The sequence below is a fragment of the Muscardinus avellanarius genome, assembly GCF_963383645.1.
Source record: "Muscardinus avellanarius genome assembly, chromosome: 4".
Lineage (NCBI taxonomy): Eukaryota > Metazoa > Chordata > Mammalia > Rodentia > Gliridae > Muscardinus > Muscardinus avellanarius.
The window spans coordinates 148,555,699-148,581,834 of NC_137789.1; the positions used below are offsets into that span (position 1 = coordinate 148,555,699).

At 43.2% G+C, this 26,136-nt stretch overlaps 1 protein-coding gene across 1 annotated transcript in view; it reads right to left on the reverse strand.

The window, feature by feature from the left end:
- The window catches only part of SHTN1 (shootin 1), a gene marked incomplete at both ends in the record, with an annotated part of 126,045 nt that overhangs the window by 23,298 nt on the left and 76,611 nt on the right, over positions 1-26,136 (reverse strand). Inside the window, 4 exons of the mRNA XM_080694619.1 lie at positions 4,777-4,830; positions 9,567-9,676; positions 15,083-15,165; positions 24,550-24,649. Coding sequence (XP_080550745.1) covers positions 4,777-4,830; positions 9,567-9,676; positions 15,083-15,165; positions 24,550-24,649 — 347 coding nt within the window. The remainder of the gene's footprint in view (positions 1-4,776; positions 4,831-9,566; positions 9,677-15,082; positions 15,166-24,549; positions 24,650-26,136) is intronic.

Sequence of the window (26,136 nt, forward strand, 5' to 3'; positions counted from 1 at the left end):
ACCAGATGGTTACAAATCTCACATGACAGGTTATTATGTTTAGGAAAAGCTATTTTATTTCCTGCTTATTTGCAGTTACAGAAAAGAGAAACTGACAAATGTAGAAGATCATATTATTTTGTCTCCAGTTGCCTAACCAACTCATGTCTAAAATACATACGGCTTTTTTTCCTCTTTTTTTATACCTCTATGGTATGCCTGATGAGGCTCCCTCTATCATGGAATATCTTTCTTTGCTTCACATTTATTGCAAATTTTCATAAAATATATTAAAAGGAAAATTACAATATATGTGATACCACAATGGCTTTAATTTAAAAATGCAATGATTTGACGTATTTAAAGCTGCAGGCCTTATCTCCTTGTTGAAGAGAAATACAGTAAGAGATGATTGACATTGGCAAAGTGAAGGACACAGAACCCCAGCCACTTCAGATACACACGCAAAGAATTCTCGAGAAAAACGCATATAATTTGCATTTAAAATTTGTAAAACTTACCGTCTGAACCATTTCTTCACAGATATTTTAAAAACTTGCAGTCATTGCTATAGAAATAACTTATGAAACTACTACATTGTTTGAATGTCAAGGACACGGTGTGATTTTTCCCAGCGGCTGGAGTTAATTCAAGGAAAAGGGGTAGAATTATCTTTTACTGCTGAATTTACTTTTCATAGCGTTTTCTCAGTTTTCATGTGGATAACAGTATCATTTCCCCAAATTCCTGACTGTAGCGTGCCATCCCCTATTACGTGTGGTACTGAAAGGAGCCATTTTTCCAGTTCTAACCCTTGAATCCCAAACTTCTTTCTCCATGTCCTGCCTGATGCAGTTGATCTAGCTAAGATATAAGTCAACTTTAAGTATACAGGCAATTGTTGAAGGCAAATTCCTCAACTCTCAAATAATTAAGAGCTCAGCTTAATAAAGTACCTAAGATTATCGTGGTTTCCTGAATTAGAATCACTGAACATGAGAATTAGAAATTGACTCAGAAACCATGTACACACGATTCCTTCCCTTGACAAAGAGGATTCAAACTCAACGATCAGCAGGACCTGGGCGAGGCCCCGTCAGCCATAGGCCTGGACCCACAACTTAGACTGCTCATTTTCAAGGCAGGACTCTTTCCACTTCAAACCCCCACAATCAGTTAATAATCTTGATCTCCATTCAATGTTCATCAGGCTGGTTAATTGTCAGGTGGCAAAATTAACTGGTCAACAATTCCGGTATACTTAGAAAAAATGAAAATATTGTTAAAAGACCCTTAGAGAATTTGTTGATAGCTGCTCTGGCTGTTCGGGTTTAGAGCCGAATGAACTTGAGAAAAGGCTTCTCGATTAATTTGTATCGATTTATTCTTCAGAAATCACCATAGCAACTTGAGTAGCTTTTAAATAACTAGGGCGACTTTTAAAAGGTTTCCCTTCCTAAACCTCAACACCTTGTAACTATGAGAAATGAAATTGTATGTACTTTAATCTGTAAAATACATAACTTTAACAATTAAGTGGAAGTAGGCTTGGAAAAAAATGAGTTCTGTAAACACCAAGACTTTTAAAATTAGGTTAAAAATTGCATAACTCAAAAAATAGTAGGCCTGTCCACCTCCCCCAAACCAGAGACTGTTTCTAAAGGTGACTGTCTCGGCAGTGGACCCAACGTCTAAGTCCTGGACCACAGGCCACATTTCCCTGGGACAGGAGCTTGCTCTCCACTTGAGTGTGAAACTGTAGGCTCTTAGCCAGGCACGGCAGCTCATGCCTATAATCCCAGGACCCGGGCGGCTAAGACAGGAGGACTGCAGGTTAGAGGACAGCCTCAGCAAGTAGTGGGACTCTCATCAACCTAGTGAGATCCTTTCCAAATCAAAATAAAATAGAGCTGGAGATGTGACTTGGAATGCCCCCAGGTTCAGTCCTCAGTAACACACTCACACAAAACAAACAAACAAAAGAAGTGTAGGCTTGTGTGTTTTCTTCCTATTTGCTTTCTACGTGCCATGACTGTGAAGTTGGTGCCATGTGCTTTACTGGGAATTAACTTTAATGATCCTTATAGCATGATGCAAGAAACATCAAAAAGCAGGCTGCGCCCGGGAACTTATTCCTGTCTCTCTCTCAAAAGAATGTGTGTGTTTTCCTGACCCCGGGTGACGGGGAGTTACAAATGGTCTATCATCTCTCAAAGAAAATCTCTATCGGAGTTGAGGCGAGTTTCCATTTAGTAATAAAAAAGCAGGGAAGACAATCATGAGTTCCATTTAAAAAAAATACTTGATGCAAGGCTAGGCGTGGTGATGCACACTTGTAATCCCAGCATTCGGGAAGCTGAGACAGGAGGATCGCAATTTACAGGCAGTCTCAGCTACTTAGTGAGGCCTTCCATAACTTAGTGAGACCCTGTTTCAAAAAACAGAATAAAAAATAGGGCTGGGGGTGTAGCTCAGAGGTGAGATGCCCCTGGGTTCCATCCCCAGACCCACAAAAAAAGAAAAAAAAAAAAAAAAAAAAAAACTTGATGCAGCAGGGTGTGGTGGCACACACTTAGAATAATCCCAGCACTTGGGAGGCAGAGTCATGAGGATGGCAGGTTTGCAACCAGTCTCAGCAGCTTAGTCAGGCCCTCTGCAACTTAGTGAATCTCTGTTTCAAAATAAAAAATAAACAGGGCTGGGTGTATAGCTCAGAGATAGAATGCCCCTGCATACCATCCTCAGTACCACACACACACACACACACACACACACACACACACACACATCCCCAAATAATAACCATTAACTACAGAACATTAATGCCAAATAAGGCAGAGAGATTGACTATTAGATCTAGGGCAGGAAGGATGGAGGTAATTTCCAAATAAGAAAGATATTACTAAATCTGAGTGTGGTGGGGCACACTTGTAATCCCAGTGCTTGGGAGGCTGAGACAAGAAGATTGCAGGTTCACATCAGCCTCAGCTACTTAGTGAGGCCCTACACATCTTAGTGAGACCCTCTTTCAAAACAAAGAATAAAAAATTGGGAGCTGGGTTGGGTGGCACATGCTTGTAATCCCAGTATTTGGGAGGCTGAGACAGGAGGATCGCAGTTCACAAACAGGCTTAGCTATTTAGTGAGGCCCTCTGCAAAGCAGTGAGAGCTTGTCTCAAAAAAACAAATAAATAAAAAATAGGACTGGGGGTATAACTTGGAGATAGAATGTCCCTGGGTTCCATCTCCAGTACTGCCCCCCCCATTTTTTTTTTTAAAAATATGGACTGGCGGTATATGTAGTGCAGCAGTAGAATGTCCCTGGGTTCAATCCCTAGTACTGCAAAAAATAAAAGATATTATTAAGATGTATATAATTTGTCAATATTTGTAAATAGTAGAGCTCAGTGGAACAGCATGAGGCCCCCAGGCCCCCCTTACAGCCCTGCACCAAAAAGTGATTCAGTGAACTGGCTACCATCCATCCTGACAAGGGAATGGAGTATCCTGGCTAATCAAGTAACACACACACACACACACACACACACACACACACACACACACACACGTGTGTGTACCTCATATAGATGTCTCATTTTTAAAAAATAAACTGAATTTTCAAAGAGTCAAACTCTAGTTTATGCTCTCACTGGGGATCAGAGTAGCTCTCCAGCATCCTGGGATGCTCAGGGGGACATCTTCATCAACATTAATTTGCATCATAATGCAAAGACTACAAAAGGGTCCGTCAGTTTGGAGTGCTCCTTACCAGAACACTGGACAGCAAAGTCTTCTGCTCAAAGAATCCATTAGATAATAACTACATCCTTTTTCAGGGGTTCTAATCCTTCATTCCGTAGGTAGACCACCACTGTTAGCCAGTGATACACCTCTCTTCAGGGCTAATCCCACTCACTTAAAACTGAAGGAAACTAATAAAAGCCACTCTGCGTTAAGTCCACTGTGTGAAGACATGATTGATGAAAATAATTTTGTTTACCACCATTATGTGGATGTCGACATGCAAAGCGTAATTAGCACAGTAACAACAAGCAGAGGAGTACTTAGTCCTGCACCTCCGCCCCCGGGTTTGTTGACTTACTGTGCGTAATAACTGGGATCGGGCTGGAACAGGGTCTGAAAAATACAGCTCTGTGTCTGAAACACATCCTACGTGAGCATTTGTCTTTGACAGCCAATGCTGGAGAGGGCAGTGGACAGGGGTTCCTCCCGTGGCAAAAGCTCCCACTTGGGGAAAAGAAACAGGGCTGGAGATGGGCGCTGGAAACAATCTCCAACGGCTGTTAAGTTGTCTTTAGAAAATGCTTGAGAGAAAGGGACTCTTCTATTAGTCTCTGTGAGAAAAAGCAGACTGTGGCCCCAAGAGGAACATATTTGGTTGGGAGCTCAGCTTTACATGAAGGTGTCAAGAATTCCACTCTCCTGCCTCAAAGTTTGAGAGCACTATTCATGCCAAGCACTAGCCATCTATTCCAGTTCTGTTATTCATAAGCACATACTGATCCTCACGTATGGCCAGACCCTTGACCTGCAGGCTACAATGCCAGGATTAGTGCTTCGAGAACAGGAAACAATGGCTTTGGTGCAAGTGTAACCACTCTTCTAGGACAGAAACACAAAGTGATATTTGATTCATGGTTAGCACAATCAAACTGTCAAAAGAAATAAGGCCAACTATAAACAGAAATAAAACATACCGTAAACAATGACTCATGAAGAAGCAGATTATAAACATATTCTCCATCAACCAAACAATAAGCCAGGATCTATTCTTACCAGTATCCCTTTTAGTTCATTCACTGCACTTTCGGAGCCTTTTGAAGATTCTGGCTACAATTTTAAAAAGAAAAATAAATTACTTGTAATCCAGTTTTAAATCATTCATGATTTTTTTTTTTTTTTTTTTTTGGTGGTGGTACCAGCGATTGAACCCAGAGGTGCTCTACCTCTGAGCTACACTCCCATGCCAATTTTTAAAAATTTTATTTTGAGACAGGATCTCCCTAAGTTGCTAAGGGTCTCACTTACTTGCGTAAACTGGCCTCAAAACTTCAATCCTCCTATCTCAGCTTCCCAAGTACTGGTATTACAGGCATATGCATGGCTACTAATGATTTTTATATGACTAACTGTTGATAGCTTAGATGGTGATAATATAAGGCTGTATATATATTTTTTAATTAGGTCTGTGTCTAAAAGTGTGAAAACACATCAGCCATGTTAGTACTCTCAAGTATCAATTAAAAAGAAAAACAGAAGTGAGTCAAAGCGTCACCAGGCAGGAAGCCCCTATGTTACGGGATGGTAACTCCTTTCTTGGTTATTGCTTCTTCCAAGAGAAAGAATTCAAATGGAAAGGAATACAGAAATACATGAATACAGGAACAGAAATTTATTTAGGGAATGGGGCCTGTGTAATAGGAGTTGAGGTTATATTCCAGAGAAGAGGGGGGTTGGAATGTGTTGCTTTCTTGAGTAGAACATGTGGAGCTCTTGATGTGGGAGCCTTCATCCCTCCCCCACCCAGAACCTTTCCCCCTAACCCAGATGCTGTGTTGCGGGAAAGGCTCTCCTGAAAAGCAGCTGGGGAGACCTCTGATCTCCCCTGCATGGCTTCCTTCCACAAAGAACCAAGATGCAGAGGAACCTGGAAGACGCAGCGACAGCAGCCGCTGGGGCCTCTGCTTCCCAGGAGACAGGGTCAGGTCTCTTGTCAAGCACTGGGAGGCAGTCAGCAGCAACTCAGGGGCCTTCCTTTCCTCTCAAAAAATAATAAGAGTAAGAGTCCGTTTCAATTTAGAACAAATGAAAACGGAGGACAGAATTAGGCTAAGGCATCATCTTCATCGCCTACGCTCCCTGTGAGCCCCACATGTGCTCAGTGTCAGCTGAGAACTAACTTCACCCCTGCCAATGCCAAGCGAGGCACCAAGGAATTTTAAAAATATGTGGTTAGCGGGTGTGGTGGCGCACGCTTGTAATCCCAGCACTTGGGAGGCTGAGACAGGAGGATGGTGGTTCGCAGCCAGACTCAGCTACTTGGTGAGGCCCTTTGCAACTCAGTGACACCCTGTTTCAAAATAAAGAATGAAATATAGGGCTGGGGGTGTAGCTTGGAGGTAGAATCCCCCTGGGTTCCACCCCCAGTAATGAAAGAAAAGGAAAAAAAAAAAAAAAGCAGCAGGATGTGTTGACGCACATCTGTGATCCCAGTACTTGGGAGGCTGAGATGGGAGGGACTCAGTTTCCAGGCCAGTTTGGGCAACTTGGTAAGACACTGTTTCAAATTAAAATGGGCTGGGGGTGTAACTCTGAGAAAGAATGTTCCTGAGTTAAATCCCCAGCACCACTCCCCCAGAAACTTATACGTAAATTAGTATTCTCAAGGCTGGCTTGACTTCTGCAGGAAACCTGTTCATGTGATGATTATAACTTCTTTTTTATTTGCACTGGGGACGGAACCCAGAGGCATTCTACCTCCAGGTTATATCCTACCCCTTCTTTAGTTTATTTATCTACTTATTTATTTATTTATTTTGTGGTACTGGGTACTTAGGGGCATTCTACCTCTGAGCTCTACCCTCAGCCCAATTTTCTTTTCTTTATTTTGAAACAGGGTCTCACTAAGTTGCAAAGGGCATTACAAGTTGCTGAGGCTGGCTTCAAACTTGCCGCCCTCCTGCCTCAGCCTCCCTAGTACCGGGACTGCAGGCATGCGCCATGCCTGACTGCTTCTATCTTTTGAATCCCCACTCAAAAGTGCTGCCATGCCAACTGGAGCCGTCCTGAGGGCAGAGGCCCTGGGGGGCCTGGCCCACATACTCTCATGCTGACGCTTGGGAGCGTGTTGATGGCACTGGGGAGAAGCCTGGCCGCAGCACGCAGCGACTGTTGTGAAAGTTACTGACCTGGTCACTCAACACCAGATCCACACAGCTTAGTGATCACCAGTGGACACCTAGTCATGCACTGCTCCTTGTTCAGTCCCTATCCAGACTCTGAGTGGACATTCAACATCGCGTGACTGTCGGAAGCATCGCAGGAAGAGAGAAAGGGCAGGGGTGACCTTCTGAAAGTGAAGGGGCGTGAGGAGCTCACGGTTTAAGAAGTTGCCAACATTTTCCTCTCCAAAGGAATTATCTTTTTTTTTTAATGACACTGCATTCTTCTCCTAGGATAGTTTGGTTTTGCTTATTTTTTTGTCCATAATAGTTGTGACATGAAAGTCATAGAAATGTATTCTTTTCAAGGCGGCGCGCAGACCCGCATTTTACAGTGTGTTTACACTCTATTCCATTTGATCCTGACAAGGGCTGGTGAATCGGAGAGAGTGGGTGCTGTCCCCATTTTGTACAGGAAAAAGGGTGGGGAGGGGCTGGGCGTGGTGGTCCCCGCCTGTATTCCCAGTACTTGGAAAGCTCAGACAGGAGGATCACAGGGTAGTGAGGTTCTCCACAACTTAAGTGAGACCCTGTTTCAAAATAAGTAAAATAGGGCTGGAGTGGGGCTCAGGCAGAATGCTACTGGGTGTACACACATACACACATACACACACACGGTGGCATGGGGAGGCTGGTGGTAGTGCCAGGCACACACACACACACACACACACACACACACACACACGGCATGGGGAGGCTGGTGGTAGTGCCAGACACACACACACACACACACACACACACACGGCATGGGGAGGCTGGTGGTAGTGCCAGACACACACACACACACACACACACACACACACACACACGGCATGGGGAGGCTGGTGGTAGTGCCAGGCCCTCACACACACACACACACACATACACACATACACACACACGGTGGCATGGGGAGGCTGGTGGTAGTGCCAGGCCCTCACACACACACACACACACATACACACATACACACACACGGTGGCATGGGGAGGCTGGTGGTAGTGCCAGACACACACACACACACACACACACACACACACACACACACACACGGCATGGGGAGGCTGGTGGTAGTGCCAGGCCCTCACACACACACACACACACACACACGGCATGGGGAGGCTGGTGGTAGTGCCAGGCCCTCACACACACACACACACACACACGCACACACACACACACACACACGGCATGGGGAGGCTGGTGGTAGTGCCAGGCCCTCACTCCAGCTACAGCGCTCACCACTCTCTACTCATCAGAGCCCAGTGCTTGGCCAGTCCTGCTGGTCATCCTACAAAGCTTCCCTTCTGGTGTCCCTCTGCCCTTTGCTTAGGAACTGCTTCCCTGTCCCTGGAGGGACTGACCCACTCTCCACGGCTGGCTGTCCTCTGCTCCTGCAGTTGGCACCCTGCATGCTTTCCGTGCACTGTCCCCACGGCCTGCCCCCCCCCCCCATGCTCTCCTTCTGTTTGGGGCACAGTGGAGAGGGGAAATGCACATGGCTTTGACAATGGCAGGTGTTCAGGAAGCTGAGGAGCATCCTTGAGAGGAGGAAGGATGAAACCATAAAGTTTGGTTGAAATAAAGAAGAAAAAAAAAGAGCTGGGCGTGGTGACATAGGCTCATAATCCCAGTACTTGAGAAGCTGAGACAGGAGAATCACAGGTTCACAGCCAGCCTCAGATACTTAGTGAGGCCCTCCACAATTTAGTGAGACCCTGTTTCCAAATAAAATAAAAGAGGGCTAGAGGTGTAGCTTCAAGGTAGAATGGCCCTGGGTTCAATCCCCAGTTCTGAAGAAAAAAAGGAAAAAGAAAAATAAAGAACTTCAGTCTGTTTATAACTTAATTAGAAAAAAAAGAACATATTCAAGAAAAATGTCAAAAGTGATTACTGGGCCTATTTAAATGTGATAGGTTCACACACAGCGGGAAGGAGTACAGGGCCAGACCGCGTGCTGGGTGCACTCAGGGGATCTCACGGGCCCTGGAGCATCTTCTGCGTATGGTTAAGGAGACAGCTAACCTGGCATTGGTACTTGGGAGGCTGGGACAGAAGCAGCACAGGTTCGAGGCTAGCCTCAGCAACTTAACCTGGCTCTTAGCCAGACCCTGTTTCCAAATAAAAATAATATAGGCCTGGGGGTGTAGCTTGGAGGTAGAATGCACTGGGGTTCTGTCTCCCGCAACATACACACACAGCTGATAAAATGTAGTTACAGATAGAGGGACAGAGCATTTTAGTTCTATTAGTCCCACACTGTCTTAGTTCTGTTCTGAAGCCTCAGGTCAGCCAGGGTGTCCTCTGTTTCCCTCCATAACCCCTACCCCCACCCCCCAACGCCTACAACAGTACTTGGCACACAGCAGACCCACAGCAGAATTACACAGAAGAGCCAGGGAAAGGAAGGAAGGAACAGTTGTGACATGTCATATCCAAGTCCCTCTGGAGGACACGGCTTACTTTTTATTCTGATTTAGGTTCACGTGGGTCCACAACGTCCTCCTGAAACATGTCTCCGTGAAAGTCAAAGCTTTCATGACACATCAGCCTGTTCCCCAAACTGGACAGTCAGTTCTGATGTAGCTTTAACCACACTTCAAATTTTTACATTAAGAGGGAAGTATGGGGGGGGGGACTACATACCTTGGCCTTCGGTCTGGCTGTCTGATTGACTGGTCTGAGATGAACCCCCTTTTTAATTCTATCCATCATCTCCTCTACTGCTTGCCTCTTTAGGTCTGTGACTTCCTCAGCTGTTCAAAGAACACACACAAATCATCTTACGTTTCAAGAAAATAGCTTAATTCCTATTTTTGCGATGTAGATTGCCCTGTGTAATTAATCAGTCATTTTCAGACAGTTGAAGAACACCATTAATTTACTAGAGTTGACAGTTCCCAGGTGACAACACTTTTTAAAAAATTATTTTCTTAAAAGATCTGATCAGAAGAAAATAAGGTATAATGATTAATATCAAATTTGTAGCATAGCATTCAATTATGTCTTACCTTTGTTAAAGTAGATTTTATCATGTATCAACATAAGAATAAACTTGGATATCTCCAGGTCTTTTAAGAATGCAAATTTGTACCTTGCCCAAATAATCATTCATCTTTCCCTCAAAGAGGTTTTTGTGAATCACAGTACATCCTACGTCAAAGAAATCAGCCTACTTGAATAAGATCAAAGAGATGGTTTTTCTTGTTGGAAGACATCCATAATCAAAAAAAGAGCAGCAAAGAGGTAAAATCTATTTTTAAAGTGCCATCTTTTGTTTGGGAATCAGACAGAAAGAAAACATTTAAGGAAACCTTTTCATCTTTTAAAATTCTCCGTGTTAAAAAATACATCTGGTAACAATTGAAATTAAGCCATTACATATAATTACAAGTTTCTATTATCTAACCTTTGAATTATTTTGCTATAAAAATAAGTAAAAACTGCTGAGACATATATCAACTAGATGACTGCAGCTGACATAGACTTGCACTTGTTGATCAAGACAAGTGTAATTTGCCTTTTCTGTAGAGTAGCTTGACCAAAAATACAGAACTGTTTTGTAACCCTCATCACCATCGATATGATTCTATAGTTGGCGTTTATTTCCATTTAAATCAGCCAAAATATTTATGTTTGGATATCTCATAAGACCTTCCAAATAGCATCTTCAGGAGATCCCACGATACCCAGCACACGGTGGTGGGCACTCGACAAGAATCTCCTGACTGATGACTTCTGGTTGGGCTTTAAATGTCTATTAGCATTTTTACTACTCGAGTAGAAAGAGCTAAACCCTCGAAGGCTGACTTCACGGGGAAGGGGGAGAGGTCACAACTGCATTCCCAAGCTACTAAGCACTAGTGTTAGGGTCTGTGCCAAGCAAGTCTAAATCACGGCTCCTTTGTCTGAAAAGACTTCGTGCTAGCCCTAGGTACCTATCCTCTCGTGTGAATGCCCAGGGGAACAATAGGAGAGTTCTGCGGCGCCACAGGGATGGGACCATCACTGCTAACTACACCATGTAACAGGCTTCTGGACACAGTCCTAACTTCAAATGGAGTTCTGACATCTTCAGAAGCCATTGAAATTAAAATTTCTTAATATCCAAATATTTTTCTCAATAATAACCAAACAATCTTTTGCCAGGAAACCTGTGAAACGCCACCAAAGTTAGGACACATGTACCAGTAACTGAAAGATGACAAGACTGTGAGCTGATCGGCTGCGTGGCCTGAAGTAGCATCACTGCCTTGAGCAGTTTCTTCCTACGATCCACAAACACCAAGAGTGGACGCACAGCCAACCACTGTTCATTCATGCTCCTTGAACATCTAAATGTCTATGGTGCACTGCACAGTGATCTGCTGACCCTATTCCAATCAGGAGGCAGACCCAGATCTGCTATTCAAGCACCTGGTATGACTATGGGATTTAGTCCTGGGAACTGAGAGAATAGCCTCAAAACACATTTGATTTTTCAGGAAGGCTGCCATTTTGAGCGAGACAAGGAAGAGTGAGCTGTGTGGCAAGAGGAACACCGCCTACAAACAGATTAGCACTCTGCAAGGAATGACTGCAACCCAATTAAATGCACCATACAAAAAACTAATTAAGGCAGACAGATGGAGAATTATGGTCAACACCATTCAAATCTGCTACAGCATCTAACAGAGCAGGAATTTCAAGTAGTTTCTTCTATTTGCTTGCCAGAATCATAGTGATAATTCAGAGAAGTGCCACTATCTGTATTGTGTACAGATTATAAACCAGGCTTTAATTTCTCAGTCTTTTTTCAAATGTAAAGGCTTAATTGGTCTTAAGGAAAAGAAATCACTCTTATCAGATTCCCTGCTCGGGCGCAACACAAGGGCAACTCTAGGTTAGCACACATGCTTTCTCTCTCGCCGACCCTGCATTTGAAATAGTAAAAAGCAATCTATATGAACTTCTAGACTATTAAGCAGTTCTAATAAATCGGCAAGAATCACCTACAGGGAGCTCGTGGTATGTTTTGTAATTCCTTCTGCAATCACACAGTTGGTAATTGTCTCACAAAAGCATGTAATCAGGGGGACAATAGAAATATGCAGGATACTGGAGATTAAAGAAAAGGGACAAATGAAGACAACAGGTCTAATGTTATTGAACTGCCACGGGAAAATAAAATCAAATGTTCTTTGAGTTAGTGCTTAAGGTCAGTCTTGGATCAGAAAGCTACATGCAATTAATTGGGGCTTAAATTTTAAGACCCACTTGAAAAATAAGTTAGTTCTTTAAAAAAAAAAACCCACAGACAAAACCATCACCTTGTTACTCAATAGAATCTTATGTTATTACCCATAAAAAACTAAAATTTCTAATTCCTCAGGATTATTCTCCTTTTTTTTTTTGGTAGTTCTTTTAAAGGCATTTAAAAAACCCTATGATATCATGATGTACAAAATTTTTAAAGAATACATTATAATTGAATTGAGTTTAAATTTTCCCTAAGGCCATAAAGTTAAAAAATTTCTTTAACTACAATTATTTCAAGAACTTGCTCAATGAGAACTCCCATTCCTCACCCTTCCGAAGGGTAGCTAGCACCTTGTCTATTTTTTTTAGGCTGCTACTTTGAGTGTTTCCTCCTCTAAACACTTCTCATTTTATGAGACCCAGGAAGTCTCACAATGACACTCTGATAGGACCACAGCTGTCCTCCCTTATCCACTGGGGGTGTGCCCCGAGGCCTCGACGAGGTGCCTGAATCCTTGGACAATACTGAACCCTACAGAGTCTATGTTTCTCCCTATACATACATACTTCTGATAAAGCTTAGCTTTTAAATTAAGCATAGTAAAAGCTTTATAACAATAACCGATAATAAAACCAAACTGTTTTAATAGTAGACTGTAATAAAAGGTACGTGAAGGTCATCTTTCTCTCTCAGCTGCCACTGGGCAGGTAGTACATACAGTGGGACACAGTGAAACACAGGGATGCTTCGCATTCTCACAGGCCAGAGCTACACAGGATTTTTATTACACTGCTCAAAAAACAGCATTTTAAAACTTACACTGATTTCTGGAACTTTCCATTAATACCTACAGACTGTGGTTGATTGGAAACTCAAACCATAGAAAGTGAAACTATAGATCAGAAATGATTATTACTGTTATCCCTGCTGTATAAGTCAGCAAACTAAAGCACAGGGAGGTTAAAAAAAAAATCAACACGCTAATGCCTCAAATACACGACTAACAGCAGGCATACCTCGGAAACCTCAGATTTGGCCTGCTAGATACATTCTTGTCAAAAATCAGAGCTATTAATTTCAAAGTTTAGAATGCCTGAATCCTTATTTTATTCAGATCTTAACACTAATCTAACATATCCCAAAGGCCTCCTTGATAACCAAGCTTGCTTTGAGCCACAACCTAAGAGTTTCCCATTCAGGAGCTCTGAAAACCTAATCAACGACATACTTATCATCATAAGGTGCTGACATAGAGAAGCACCACGCCGATGACCCCATCCTACATTACAAACACGAATCTCACAGGGCTGCAGATGATCCCAACGTGAGATGCTCTCTCTCCATTTATGCATCGCGTGTTTAACCACGGTGTGAACTGTAGACACTATAAATAACTACCTGCCAGACAGAGGGTGCAGCTTCAGCCCCTGTGACTATGAGACCTATCACTTCAGGAGGAGGAAGAGGAGGAGGAGGAGGAAGAGGAGGAGGAGGAAGAGGAGGAGGAGGAGGAGGAAGAGGAGGAGGAGGAGGATGAGGAAGAGGAGGAGGAGGAGGAAGAGGAGGAGGAGGAGGAGGAGGAGGAGGCGGCGGCGGCGGCGGCACCGGCAGTGGCTGGAACGCATGAGCAATCTTCCTGGAACCCGCATGGAGGATATAGAATTCCAACAGCATCTTGCCAACAGCATCTTGTCCACGGGGCTGGGGGACAAGACGGGATCCAAGGCATAAAGGACCAAGAAAAAAATGCTCCAGCAGAGTGTGGGGCAGGCTTCCTGAGAAATAGGGTAGAAGTAAAAGCAGAGAATCATCCATAAGCAGAATATAGAAGGTGGATTCTCTCCGGATGTAATGAGACGCAGGGTGGCATAGGCGGAGGACCCACAGTCTGCGCGCATGCAGCCAGTGCTGCGTGAAAGCTCCTGCAGCTCTGTGCGCTGACTCTGCTCCCGGCCACCTGGTGCCTCTGCTCAGTGGAAGCCATCCCCTCATGCTGTCCCCCAGAACTCCATCTCCAATAGCACCCTGTCCTGCAAATTGTGCCCCCGTGAACAGTTCCTGGATGCCCCAGGGCCTCTGTCCCTCCTGCCCATCACCTGTCTCAGCCACTGCCCACATGCATCTCCACAGCCGTGATGGTTTCCTCATCCACTCCTGTCCTTTCCAGTCTGTTCTCCATCACTCACTGCAGCCAGTGTTGTTTTGTTTTTTAAGAAAAGACAAAACTCGTTCTGACATACTCCTGCTCTGAGGAGAAACTCCAAACTCGTACCCATAGCCTCAGAGCCTGGCCCCTGCCTACCGATCAGCCCTCCAGCCTTCAACCCAGGTTCCAGCCAGAACAGTACTTTCATTTTCCTAATATGTCCTGTTCCTTCCACTTCAGGCCTTTGAACCTGCTGCTCTGCCACCTTGACCACTCTGACCCCAAATATGCCCACCCTGACATTCAAAATGTACAATCACTCAGCTTGGGCATCACCATCATACTCCCCCCTCCACAGTGCAGGCCGAAAATTATATTTAAACAATTGCACCTTTATCTACAAAGCCCCTTGTTTACAGCATGCCGAGTTACAGTAGAATGTAACTTCCATATCCTGTGGTTCTAGTACATGACACAAAACAGTACCTGAAGCAGCACTTGTAAAGTCTCCACACACTTGTTATCAACTCTAAGATGTCTTTCGTCACCCCCCACTTGGATCACTCCTTCCCAGTATCCATTGCAGTGATGTGTGTATGTGTTTACCTCTTCTAGCAAAAGCTACAGGAAGACAATGGCAGCTATCTGGTTTGTTCTCACAGCTGTCCTTCACGCTTCCAACTATGTGTTTGTAGTCAAGGAACTCAACAAACAATGTGAAATGCTAAAACCCACACCTCATCATCTCTTAAAGACAAACAACGGGCGGATGCTTACTTGTTTCCGGTTGAGTTGCCTTTTCTTTCTTGGCACCACTGCCACTCGGGTGGGATCGTTTCCGGATCATGGACATGAGGGATCTTTGGTAAAAAGAAAAAGATCAGAACTTACTTGAGATAACTGGGAACCTCTGATCCAACAGATAAAACTTAGATTCTAAATAACCAGTACAAGTCCAACTCTCTTCCAGATGCATGAATGTAAAATGAGAATTTACATAGTTTACTTCCCATTTCTAATAATATTTTCATCCCTTTACAGAAAAGAAGTGTGTGTAAAATTAATTACAGAGGAGCGGACTGCTATGACACAAAGGAAAACAGGTCCAGAAAAAATAATGTGCACATATAAAATTCAGAAACAGCTGGACGTGGTGACACATGCTTCCTATCTCAGTACTTGGGAGTCTGAGTCAGGAGGATTTCAGGCTCGCAGCCAGCCTCAGCAATTTAGGGACGTCCTCTACAACTTAGTGAGACCACGTTCCATGTTTCAAAATAAAGAATAAAATAGGGCTGTGGGGATAGCTTGGAAGTAGAATATCCCTGGGTTCAATTCCCAGTACCACACATAAAAAAATTCAGAAGCAGCTATCTATGTTAATCTTTTAGATTGAAGATGACAGCATTATGGAATATTTCATAGGAAAAAGATCAGTATATGATGTCATCAATACATATCTACTTGTGAATTATGGGCATAAAACCACCTGAATATGAATGATGTTTACCAAATACTTAGTCATAAAGTAATTTAGATCACTGTCTAACTTGTATTTTAAAAAATCTATATAAAATCCAAACATAATAAGTTGGGCCACATTAAAATTTTAAAACCTTCACGTTAAGAGGTCCGTATCTAAAGAATAAAAAAAAAGTTATAAAATACATAAACTCTACAAATCAATGAAAACAGCAGATGACCCAATACAAATGGACAAAAATCCTGAAATGTCCAAGAAACGTGCTTGACTGCTTAATTACTAGGAGTTTCTGCATGGATTTAAATTACACTGAGATATCATTATTCACTCAACAAATATAAAAATGTTTTAAGTCTGACAACATCAAGTGTTGATACTGAAGAGTATAAACATACTGGCCATATCACTTTGGGAGAAACTATTCAGCTGAAGATATACATATCCTGTGAGCCAGACACTCTACTGAAATGCAAGCAAGCACTTGTGCACCAAGATACATGTGCAAGAATGTTCAGAAAGAATGCCTATAATTTTCCTAAACTGGCAATGACTCACACATGTCCATGCGCACCACCATGGGTAAGTATCTTTTGAGACATTTGTAAAGAGGTTTACATATTAACAAAGAAGAATGGGCTGCAAGCTATAGAAAATAACAGGGAAACTGTGTGGCATGAGAAGAGTAAACACAATGAATATAAAATTTCAATCACATAAAGTTAAAAAATAGGCCATACAGATGTTTACAGGAGTTCAAGAACCATTAGGGCTCAGAACATAATACTACAAAATGACGCCCTGGTATGTTTCGTACTTTAAATGAAAGCCATGAGAAGTTGTGGAAGGTCCCGCCAACCTCCTACTGCGTTCCTTTCTCTCATCCTGCTTACTCTCCCAGAAGTGATTCACGGAAAGCAGGATCCCTCTTTCCCTGGGTAGGCCTTAGAAACTAAAACTATTTCTCCAACCTTCTCCTCTTCTCCATGATGGAGCTGACCATAAGAGTTTCTCTGACCGACTTTATCTTCATCCAACCACATATCTACACGGCTGTCCACTGTCCCTTGAACCTAAGCATGTAACCAGTTTTCCCTGGATCATTGAGCATCCATTCTGAAGGCTCCTGTGTCAAAAGAGAGTCTTTGGTTGTAAATGGGTTATGTTTTATCCCTGTTAACTTCTTCTTCATTATAGGGACATCAGCTGTGATCCCTAGGACAAGCAAGGAACGGTACCATGCCTTTTCTGTTCCTATAGGATACATATGTACGTATGTAGAAAAATTGCCTTTAAAAAACGTACAGAAATGATTGCCATAAAGACAAGCTAAGCATGGTGGCACACTCTTGTAATCCCAGCATTTGGGAGACTGAGACTGAAGGATTGTGGTTCGCGGACAGCCTTAGCTACTTAGGCGCTTTGCAAATCAATGACACCCTGTTTCAAAACAGAGAATAAAAAACAGGGCTCAGGTATAGCTCAGAGGTAGAATGTCCTTGGGTTCCATCCCCAGTCCGCCAAAAAAAAAAAAAAAAAAGGCAGTGGATAGGGAGGGAGGAGAGGAGATTATTTGGGGAAGATAATTCTAGAATACTAGCATTGTTCTTTTTTTTTTTTTACCTAGAAAGATGTCTGCTTCATATAATTGTAAAACTGTACATAAATTTGTGCATATTTTTGTATTTATTTTAACATTTCCCCCACAAAAGTTTACCCCCCCCAAAAAAAAAATCAAGAAATTTTTAATTCTTTCAACTATATACCAAATGTATACTGTAAGCTGACAATAGAAAACAAATATTTGCTGGTAAGAAAAGTCAGGACTTCGCTGGTGGTAAGGAAAAGCACTGTCTATGTAGGGAAAGAAGTATGTGGATGAACACTTGCTCTAGGGATGTACAACCCCATGTTTCTTGGTTACTATAATTTTTAGATTTTATTACTTTTCAGTTCTATCTTTGTTTGCCTTTTCTTAAAATTCTCAAACCTACTGGACAATCTCTGCCACGAAGCAGAGTAAAAAGAAGCCCCTGCAGTGCTCTCCCGGTGATTTCCAGGCCTTCCCGACTACAAAACCACCAGCCACGGAGCGCGCGACTTCATCTAGTTTATCTTCTCGGGGCTTAGGATGGCCCAAGACAAAATTAAATTGTTTTCACGAAAGTTAAGACATTCCAATGTACACGGAACTTTGAAATCATTATATCATACTTGAGAAGTCCTAGGAATGGAAAGAATGTGACTCTCATCTGTCCAATTTGTCCACTTATCTACTAACACCAGGAGTACTGAGCACCCATCTGTGCTGGGTGGGCCTGGAGGTTCTCACGGACCAGAGGCCTCTCCTTACCTCTCTCCACACCCAGCACAACTCACCCCTGGCTCCAAGAGGGACTTTTTTTTTTTGTACATAGAGATGACAAAGCAACGATTTTCTTTTTTGCACTGCTCAGAGTATTTATATATATTTACATATGTGAAGTGAGAATATATGTTCATCATTATAAGTCATCTAAGTAGATGGCATGAAATGTTAGCTTACAATGTTCTTTTTTTTAAAAAAGGTGGGGTTTTTTTTTGTCTTTTTAGAACTGGGAATCAAACCCAGAGTGCCATACCTATAAAGCAGGCACTTTGCCACTGAGCTATATCCTGGCCCCTAACATGGTCTTAATTAAAGCCTAAGTTGTAGACATATGGTGCCCAAAAGAAAATAATCTGCCGTGTTAAGGAAGAACCAAACTGGGCATGGTGGCACAGGCCTGCAATTCCAGTACTTGGGAAGTTGAGAGAAGGATCACAGGTTCAAGACCAGCCCCAGCAATTTAGTGAGACTCTTGGCAGCCTAGCAAGACCCTGTTTCAAAGCAAAAATAGAAAATGGGTTAAGGGTATAGTTCTGAGTTGGCATGCCTCTGGGTTCAATTCCCAGTACCATACACACACACACACACACACACACACACACACACACACACACCCTCTCAACTGTCAAGATACGGCTTAGACTAGAGAATACAGGTAGGGCAGGGGCTGCCGGGAAGATGAAGTATCTGGAACAGGACACGTGGGGCTGGTCATCGGCTCTCTGGCTGTCACTGCCTCATGGCAACACCATTCCCAATGAGTGGACAAAAGCTTCACGCAAACACCGCCCTAAGACTAAACATCCAGGGGTGTGTTTTCACCTTGTGGTTCTTCAAGAACTTGGTGCTTGGGAGCTGGCTCTCGGGATCTGTGCGTGCCGCCTTGCGTGCCCCAGTGTGCCCAGGTATTTTGGGGTCACGCATATTCAGTGTGTGTCTGCTTGGGTGATTTAGATGAAATGAGTATTTAAAGCAGACTGCCCTCCATGACGTGGCTGGGACTCTGCCAGGAGGTGAAAGACCAAACAGAACAAAAAGGCTTGCCCTCCCACCACAAGAAAGGGCTGCTGCTGCCCGGCTGCCTTCAACCTGGAACAGCAATTTACTGCTTTCCTACGAGAGGAGCCTGCCCACCCCTCCGGGATGAAACTACACCAGAGGTTCTCAGACCCTCAAACTCAGGCTGGAAATAGACCACCATGAGCTCTCCTGGGTCCCCAACATGCTGACCCCCACTACAGAGCTTAGGATTTGTCCACCTCCCATAAGCACCTGGGCCAATTCTTTCTTTTCTTTTCTTCTTTTTTTTGGTGGTACTGGGGTTCCTGGAAACACTTCTACCTCTGGGCTATACTCCCAGACCCATTTTTATACTTTTTTTAATTTGGAAACAGGGTCTCTTAAGCCAGCACAGCTGGCTTCGAACCTGCGGGATCCTCCTGTTTCCGCCCCCCAAGCCCAGGGATTACAAGGGTGCGCCACCACGCCTGGTCTTGGGCCAATTTTTTCTAATCAGTGTATACAGTTGTATCTTACCTAACACAGCCAGTGCCACATCATAGTATACAATAGTGGTCTCCCAAGAGTCTACCACCTCATGATATCATGGCCATCTGAGTTTGGGTACGAGTACTCTATGGTGTTTACACAACAAAGGAGTCTTCCAGGCCAGGTGTGGTAGTGCACACTGGTAATCCCAATACTTGGGAGGCGGAGATGAGGATCACTGGTTCAAAGCCAGCCACAGCAACTTAGTGAGGTCGTTAGGAATTTAGCAAGACTCTGTTTACAAATAAAAAATAAAGAAGGGCTGGGGGTATAGCTCAGGGGTAGAATGCTGTGGGTTCAATCCGCAGCACCACAAGAGAGAGAGAAACAGAGAGAGAAAGGATGAATGTACTGCGTATTTCCCATAAGGTACCTGCATTGTTAAAGAAGACCTGACTGTATTAATATCTTCCTGTCTCTATCTGCACACACACCTGCAGGTCTGCTTCTCTGAAGAACCCTAATGAACCCATCCACCTTTCCCCCTGACTCATACTTGCCAAGGACCCACCCTGCTTTCACTGCTGGATGAGTACAAAATGCTCACGGTATGTATGTCTTATTTTCTTCCCTCTCTCCTACTGAAGTAGGATAGGAGAAATAAAATATCAAGTAGAAAGGCAATAAATTGGGAAGGGGAAAAAATATATATATACACATTTTTTTTAATTTTATTTTTTGTGGCATTGGGGGTTGAACCCAGAGGCATTTTGCCTTCAAGCTACATTCCCTGCCCGATTTTATTTCTTATTTGGAAACAGGGTCTCCTAGGTTGATGAGAGTCTTACTACTTGCTGAGGCTGTCCTCAAACCTGTGATCCTCCTGTCTCAGCCCCCCAAGTACTGGGATATAGGTGTGCACCACCACACCTGGCTCTGGAAAATATATTTTTAAAATTTATAAATTTCGCCAGGCGTGGTGACACGCGCTTGTAATCCCAGCATTCGGGAGGCTGAGACCGGAGGATTGTGGTTCGTGGACAGCCTCAGCTACTTAGGCCCTCTGCAACTCAGTGAGACCCGGTTTCAAAATAAAGAAAAAAAAAATAGGGTAGGGGGTGTAGCTCAGAGGTAGAATGCCCCTGGCTTCCATCCCCAGACCCACACACACACACACAAAAATAATAATAAAATCTATAAATTTCATAATCCTTAGTTTTACCCTACAGGGTCTTTCTATCTTGGGCAGAAGCCTCAGTTATGATGCCCCCTCTCCCCACCTGAGATTCCTGGGATGCTCAGTTATGATGCCCCCTCTCCCCACCTGAGATTCCTGGGATGCTCAGGAACAGGGGATCCATAGGAAGGTCTAGCTCAAGTGTCCCCCAGCAACCACCCCTCAATGTTGGGGGCCTGAGGATTCTGGGGAAGTCCAAGGCTCCCCGCTACTGTGTGCCTCTACTTAACCCTCAGTGGGTCTCCTATAACAGAATGAGACCCCAAAGATACTCTCTTCCTCTTGAGATGGTCCCCATTCACCCTGGAATGTGTATCCCCCACTTTTCTCATATAAACCTCTGTCTTTCTCTCTGCCTGGCATGTGCTACAATTCTTTTCTGCCACAGAAGCCAAGAACCCACTGATGCTGAGTTCCTGGGGTGGGAAAAGGAACTGTCACCCCGATACTACCTGTGCCCTAGGTTAGCGGAGTAGAGAGAGTTAGTAAGAACCAAGCTAATTATACAAGCCATGGCCTCCGCTCCCCTCCTTCCTCAGCGTTTATCCTATCTAGGACCTGGAGCACAGTAAAACAAATAGCTCCAGAATCAAGTTGGAAGATCCAGACCAGTGGGTTCAAAGCCCATCAGCACTCAATACCTATGCAAATACACTTTTTGGCAAGGAAGTATTCCTCACCCAAAAGATGGGGAAAAAAATATTTGATATTATGTCCTATACTATTTAAACTCAACTTAAAAGCCAATGTATTATTAATTCTGTTTGTTGTTTGTTTGTTTGTTCTTAGCTTATTAGCTTATTAGTTTGTTCTTAGCTTATTTTTCTTGTCCTTTTTGGAACCGGGTATCAAACCCAGAGAGCCAAACCTGCAAAGCAGGCGCTTTGCCACTGAGCTACATCCTGGCCCCGCCAATGTATTATTTAATAAAATTTTTAAAGAGTCTTTTTTGAGTTTGTATCTGAGGCACACATAGTTCCGAACCTCACATTTATTTCTTAGTATATCTGTAAAATGCTCTTTGGGGGGAAACACTTATGCGAGAGTTTACTTCAAGGGGCTCTCAATATTTTTGAGACTAAAAATTAAAGGCCAACAGCAAGACTGTAATTGCTTTTTAAAAAGTCCTCCTTCCTCATGGAAATGACCTTTCTTATTAGCTCAGAATTCTAGACCTTAAAGAAAGATCAAAGTGGTGAATTTCCAGTGTTAAATGTCAAATTTGGAATATCTCCTACAGATTTAGCTACCCAGGAGAGGGAGAACTTAAAATACCTGAAATTCTTTCAATTGACTCTTGGACTGACCACGTGTAAAAATGATTTAGCCTTAACTACTTCAATGGTTTAAAGTAGATTATGTCATACCCTACTCAGTAAGGGGAAGTAACAGGAATCTTTTTAAAAAGGCAAAGTCCCATTTTCAGAGTCATGTGGGAGGAACACGCGACGTGTTCTATTCAGATGGATCGGCAACGGTGCAAAGGACGAACAAATGGCCTCTCTGTGTGAAAGGATTAAACAAATCGCATGAGTTAATGAAAGCTAAAAAGTCTTGCAAACGTCTAAGTGCCATTCATTCAGGAATAAGTTAGACAAAAGCAGCAAATATCACGGCCTAAAGAGCAAGCCAGCTGTCATCAGTAGTTCTGGGTGGGGCATATAGAACCCTGAAGTCAAAATTAGACTCTAGAGCGCCCTACGGTACACTGTGCCTGAGCGAAGGTGCCCAGTGGCATCAAGGCACCCGAGGCTTCAGAAGTGAGCGCCCTGTCTGTACATGAGACTTCCTTTCCCAACAGTGTGTGTGTGTGTGTGTGTGTGTGTGTGTGTGTGGTGTGTTGGGAATTGAACCCAAGGGCATCCTACCTTCAAGATAAATTCCCGGCCTTTTTCCATTTTGTTTTGAAACAGGGTCTCACTAAGTTGCTGAGTCTGTCTTTGAATCTATGATCCTTCCATCTCAATCTCCCAAGAACTAGTGGGCATACCACTACACCTGGCTTTCTTTCCCAAGAATCTAAACATAAATTATTTATTTTTATGGATGGTTTCTCTCCCTGCCTTATTAAACATTTAAATATGAAAAAGATGAGTATTTTTAGATTAATTGCTAATTTGTAACCATTAATTTGTAACAGTTAAATATTAGTTTAGAACTTTTTAAGAAAGTAAATAAATTAGAGCTTTTAAAATTAGTGGGAGAGAAAAATATCCTGGAAACACTAAAAAATTCCTTGGTCTTACAGGAGTTTCCAAAGAATTGCAAAAGAAATCCTAATGTTATGGAATAAATTATTTTTTTCTTTTTGGTACTGGGGCTGGAACCCAGGAGTACTCTACCTCCAAGCTATACCCTCAGCCCTAATTTTTATTCTTTATTTTGAAACAGGGTCTCACTGAGTTGCAGAGAGCCTCACTAAGTAGCTGAGGCTGTCCACGAACCTCCTGTCTCAGCCTCCCAAATGCTGGGATTACAAATGTGCACCACCACGCCTGGCTTATATCTCTTCTAAACAATATCCAGCTCCTAGTGTTTGGAACATCTACACAGAACCTGAAAGTCTACAAGAGAGCAATACACAGGTCATGACAATTCCCTCTAAGTCAACACTATATATGTTTCAAAAAGGGAATAGAAGCCGGGTGTGGTGGTGCACGCTTGTAATCCCAGCATTTGGGAGGCTGAGACCGGAGGATCGCGGTTCGTGGATAGCCTCAGCTACTTAGTGAGGCCCTCTGCAACTCAGTGAGACCCTGTTTCAAAATTAAGAATAAAAAATCGGGCAGGGGGTGTAGCTCGAAGGTCAAATGCCTCTGGGTTTCATCCCCAGACCCGCCAAAAAAAAAAAAAAAAAAAAAGGAATAGTATTTTGGCCTTTAGAAAATGTTACTAGAAGTTGGGTGCATGACACACATCTATAATCCCAGGAGTTGGGAAGGCTAAGACAAGAGGATTGCAGATTGGAGCCCAGCCTCAGCCACTAAGCAAGACCCTTAACATCTTAACAAGACTCTGTTTCAAATATTTTAAAAAAAGAGCCAGGCATGGTGGTGCATGCTTGTAATCCCAGCATTCGGGAGGCTGAGACCGGAGGATCACAGTTCACGGACAGCCTCAGCTACTTAGTGAGGCCCTCTACAACTTAGTGAAACCCTGTTTCAAAATAAAGAATTAAAAATAGGGCAGGGGGGTATAGCTCAGAGGTCAAATGCCCCTATGTTCCATCCCCAGACCCACAAAATAAAATAAATAAATAAATAAATAAAAATTTTAAAAGGGCTGGGGGCGTAGCTCTTAGGTAGAATGACCCTGGGTTCAGTCCTCAGAACCCTCACCCCAGTTGTTTTCCTAGAGAAATATTTGTTGCTATCTTTTATACTACTGGGGATGAAACCCAGGGGAATTCTACCTCTGAGCTATACCTTTAACCCCATTTTATTTTGAAACAGGGTCTTACTAAGGTTGATGAGAGTCTCACTACTTGCTAAGGTTGTTCTCAAACCTGCAATATTCCTGTCTCAGCCTCCCAAGCACTGAGATTATAGGCATGCTGTCTTTTATACTTTTTACCATACTTCCAATGACACAACCTACATAAGTGTTCAAAAGAAAAAGGGTACCACGAGTACAGCCCTCAGGTTGTCAGAGGGCAAGGTCTTGCTGCTTACCGAATAGGATTGGGAGGCGGCGGCGGCGGCGGTGGAGGTGGCGGTGGTGGAGGAGGTACTGAATTCTCAGACTGGTTCACTCGTTTCTGGAGCTCATCAACTGCACAGAAAGCAAGCATTCAGAGGAAAGCCGAAATAAGCAACTACAGGTCTTCTGTACATTTGAAAGAAAACAACATAAACTCTCAAAACCTCGTGCCATTTACTGAAAGCAAAGTTAGAAGCTTTGATATGAAAAGGCAGACATTTAGCCGGGCTTGGCGGCGCACACTTGTAATCCCCGCGCTTGGGAGGCTGAGACAGGAGGATCCTACAGGTTCGAAGCCAGCCTCGTCTACGTAGTGAGGCTTTCAGCAACTTGGTGAGACTCTGTTTCCAAAATAAAAATATATAAATGGGTCTGGGAGTATGATCTGGAGGTAGAAAGCCTCTGGATTCCACTCCCAGTACCGCCAAAAGAAAAAAAAGGCAAAGGCAGTCTCTTAAACTTTTCATTCTCTAGTCTATCACGAACCCAGGAAAGGCCCTCCATCGGCTAAAATAGAACATGTTACAGTCTTTTTCCTGCACATACAACCTTGGAAAAGAAAACAAAAGTTTCAAGACAATGGACAATGGGTGGGAAGTAAGGACTGAGTAGGTGGAAGGAATGTAACAGTGGAGTCTCCGACTCAAACACTGAGACGCTGTCAACACTTGACTTTGAAAGCATACGGAGCAAGAGCTGATCCTCAAGATGGCATTTAGTAATGAATTTTAATAACTGCATGCTTCTCTCCTCCGCCTAATTTTCTTCAAAAACTGCAAACACTAGAGCCCCTGGTTTTAACCAGATTCAAATTCCTAAATGCCTGCAACTCAGAAACATTCTGCTCTTTGGAAGCGCATTCTAGAAATGTGATTTATTCATTCTGTTCATTCAAGTTACTAATGAGAGAGACATTTACAATAAGCACTCACAATAAGAAACCATGCGTAGTAGTACTAACTTCAAGGGAGTTCAATTTAAATTTATATCACAAAGCTGGGGCTATAGCTCGTGGATATAGCATGCACACGGCCCTAGGTTTAATTCCTAGCACTAAAAAAAAAAGTTTTTAAAAAGTTTACTTATAGATGCTAGCTCTATAATATGATCACATGGGTGACAGGTGCCAAGGACTGTTTTCAGGCAGAGGTAGCTCACTGTGTCCCTGAGTATCTCCCTCCCCCCTACACTTACGTAGGCAGTGTGGGATAAGAGCTGCATATGCATACACCTGTCTCTCCCATGCAATTCTGAAATCTTCAAAGACAAAAGGCACTGGTTTCTTTTCTTCTATATATTTTTTTTATTGTATCCTAGGGTGGGACTGGGTATGCACACAGCAGATTCAAATGAATGCATTCCAAATTGAATCTCAAATATCTCTAGCCTCTGCTGCTTCCATTCGTCATAAAGATGGCTTTGGCTATAGGCTACTCTAAGATTTGCTTAAAGAATGGAAAATTTCTTGATTTTGGATCACTTTTTTAAAAAAAAACAATTTGGAACCAATTTTCATTGTGGACTAAAATGCATTGGATGTTTTTAAAAAAGGAAAAAAG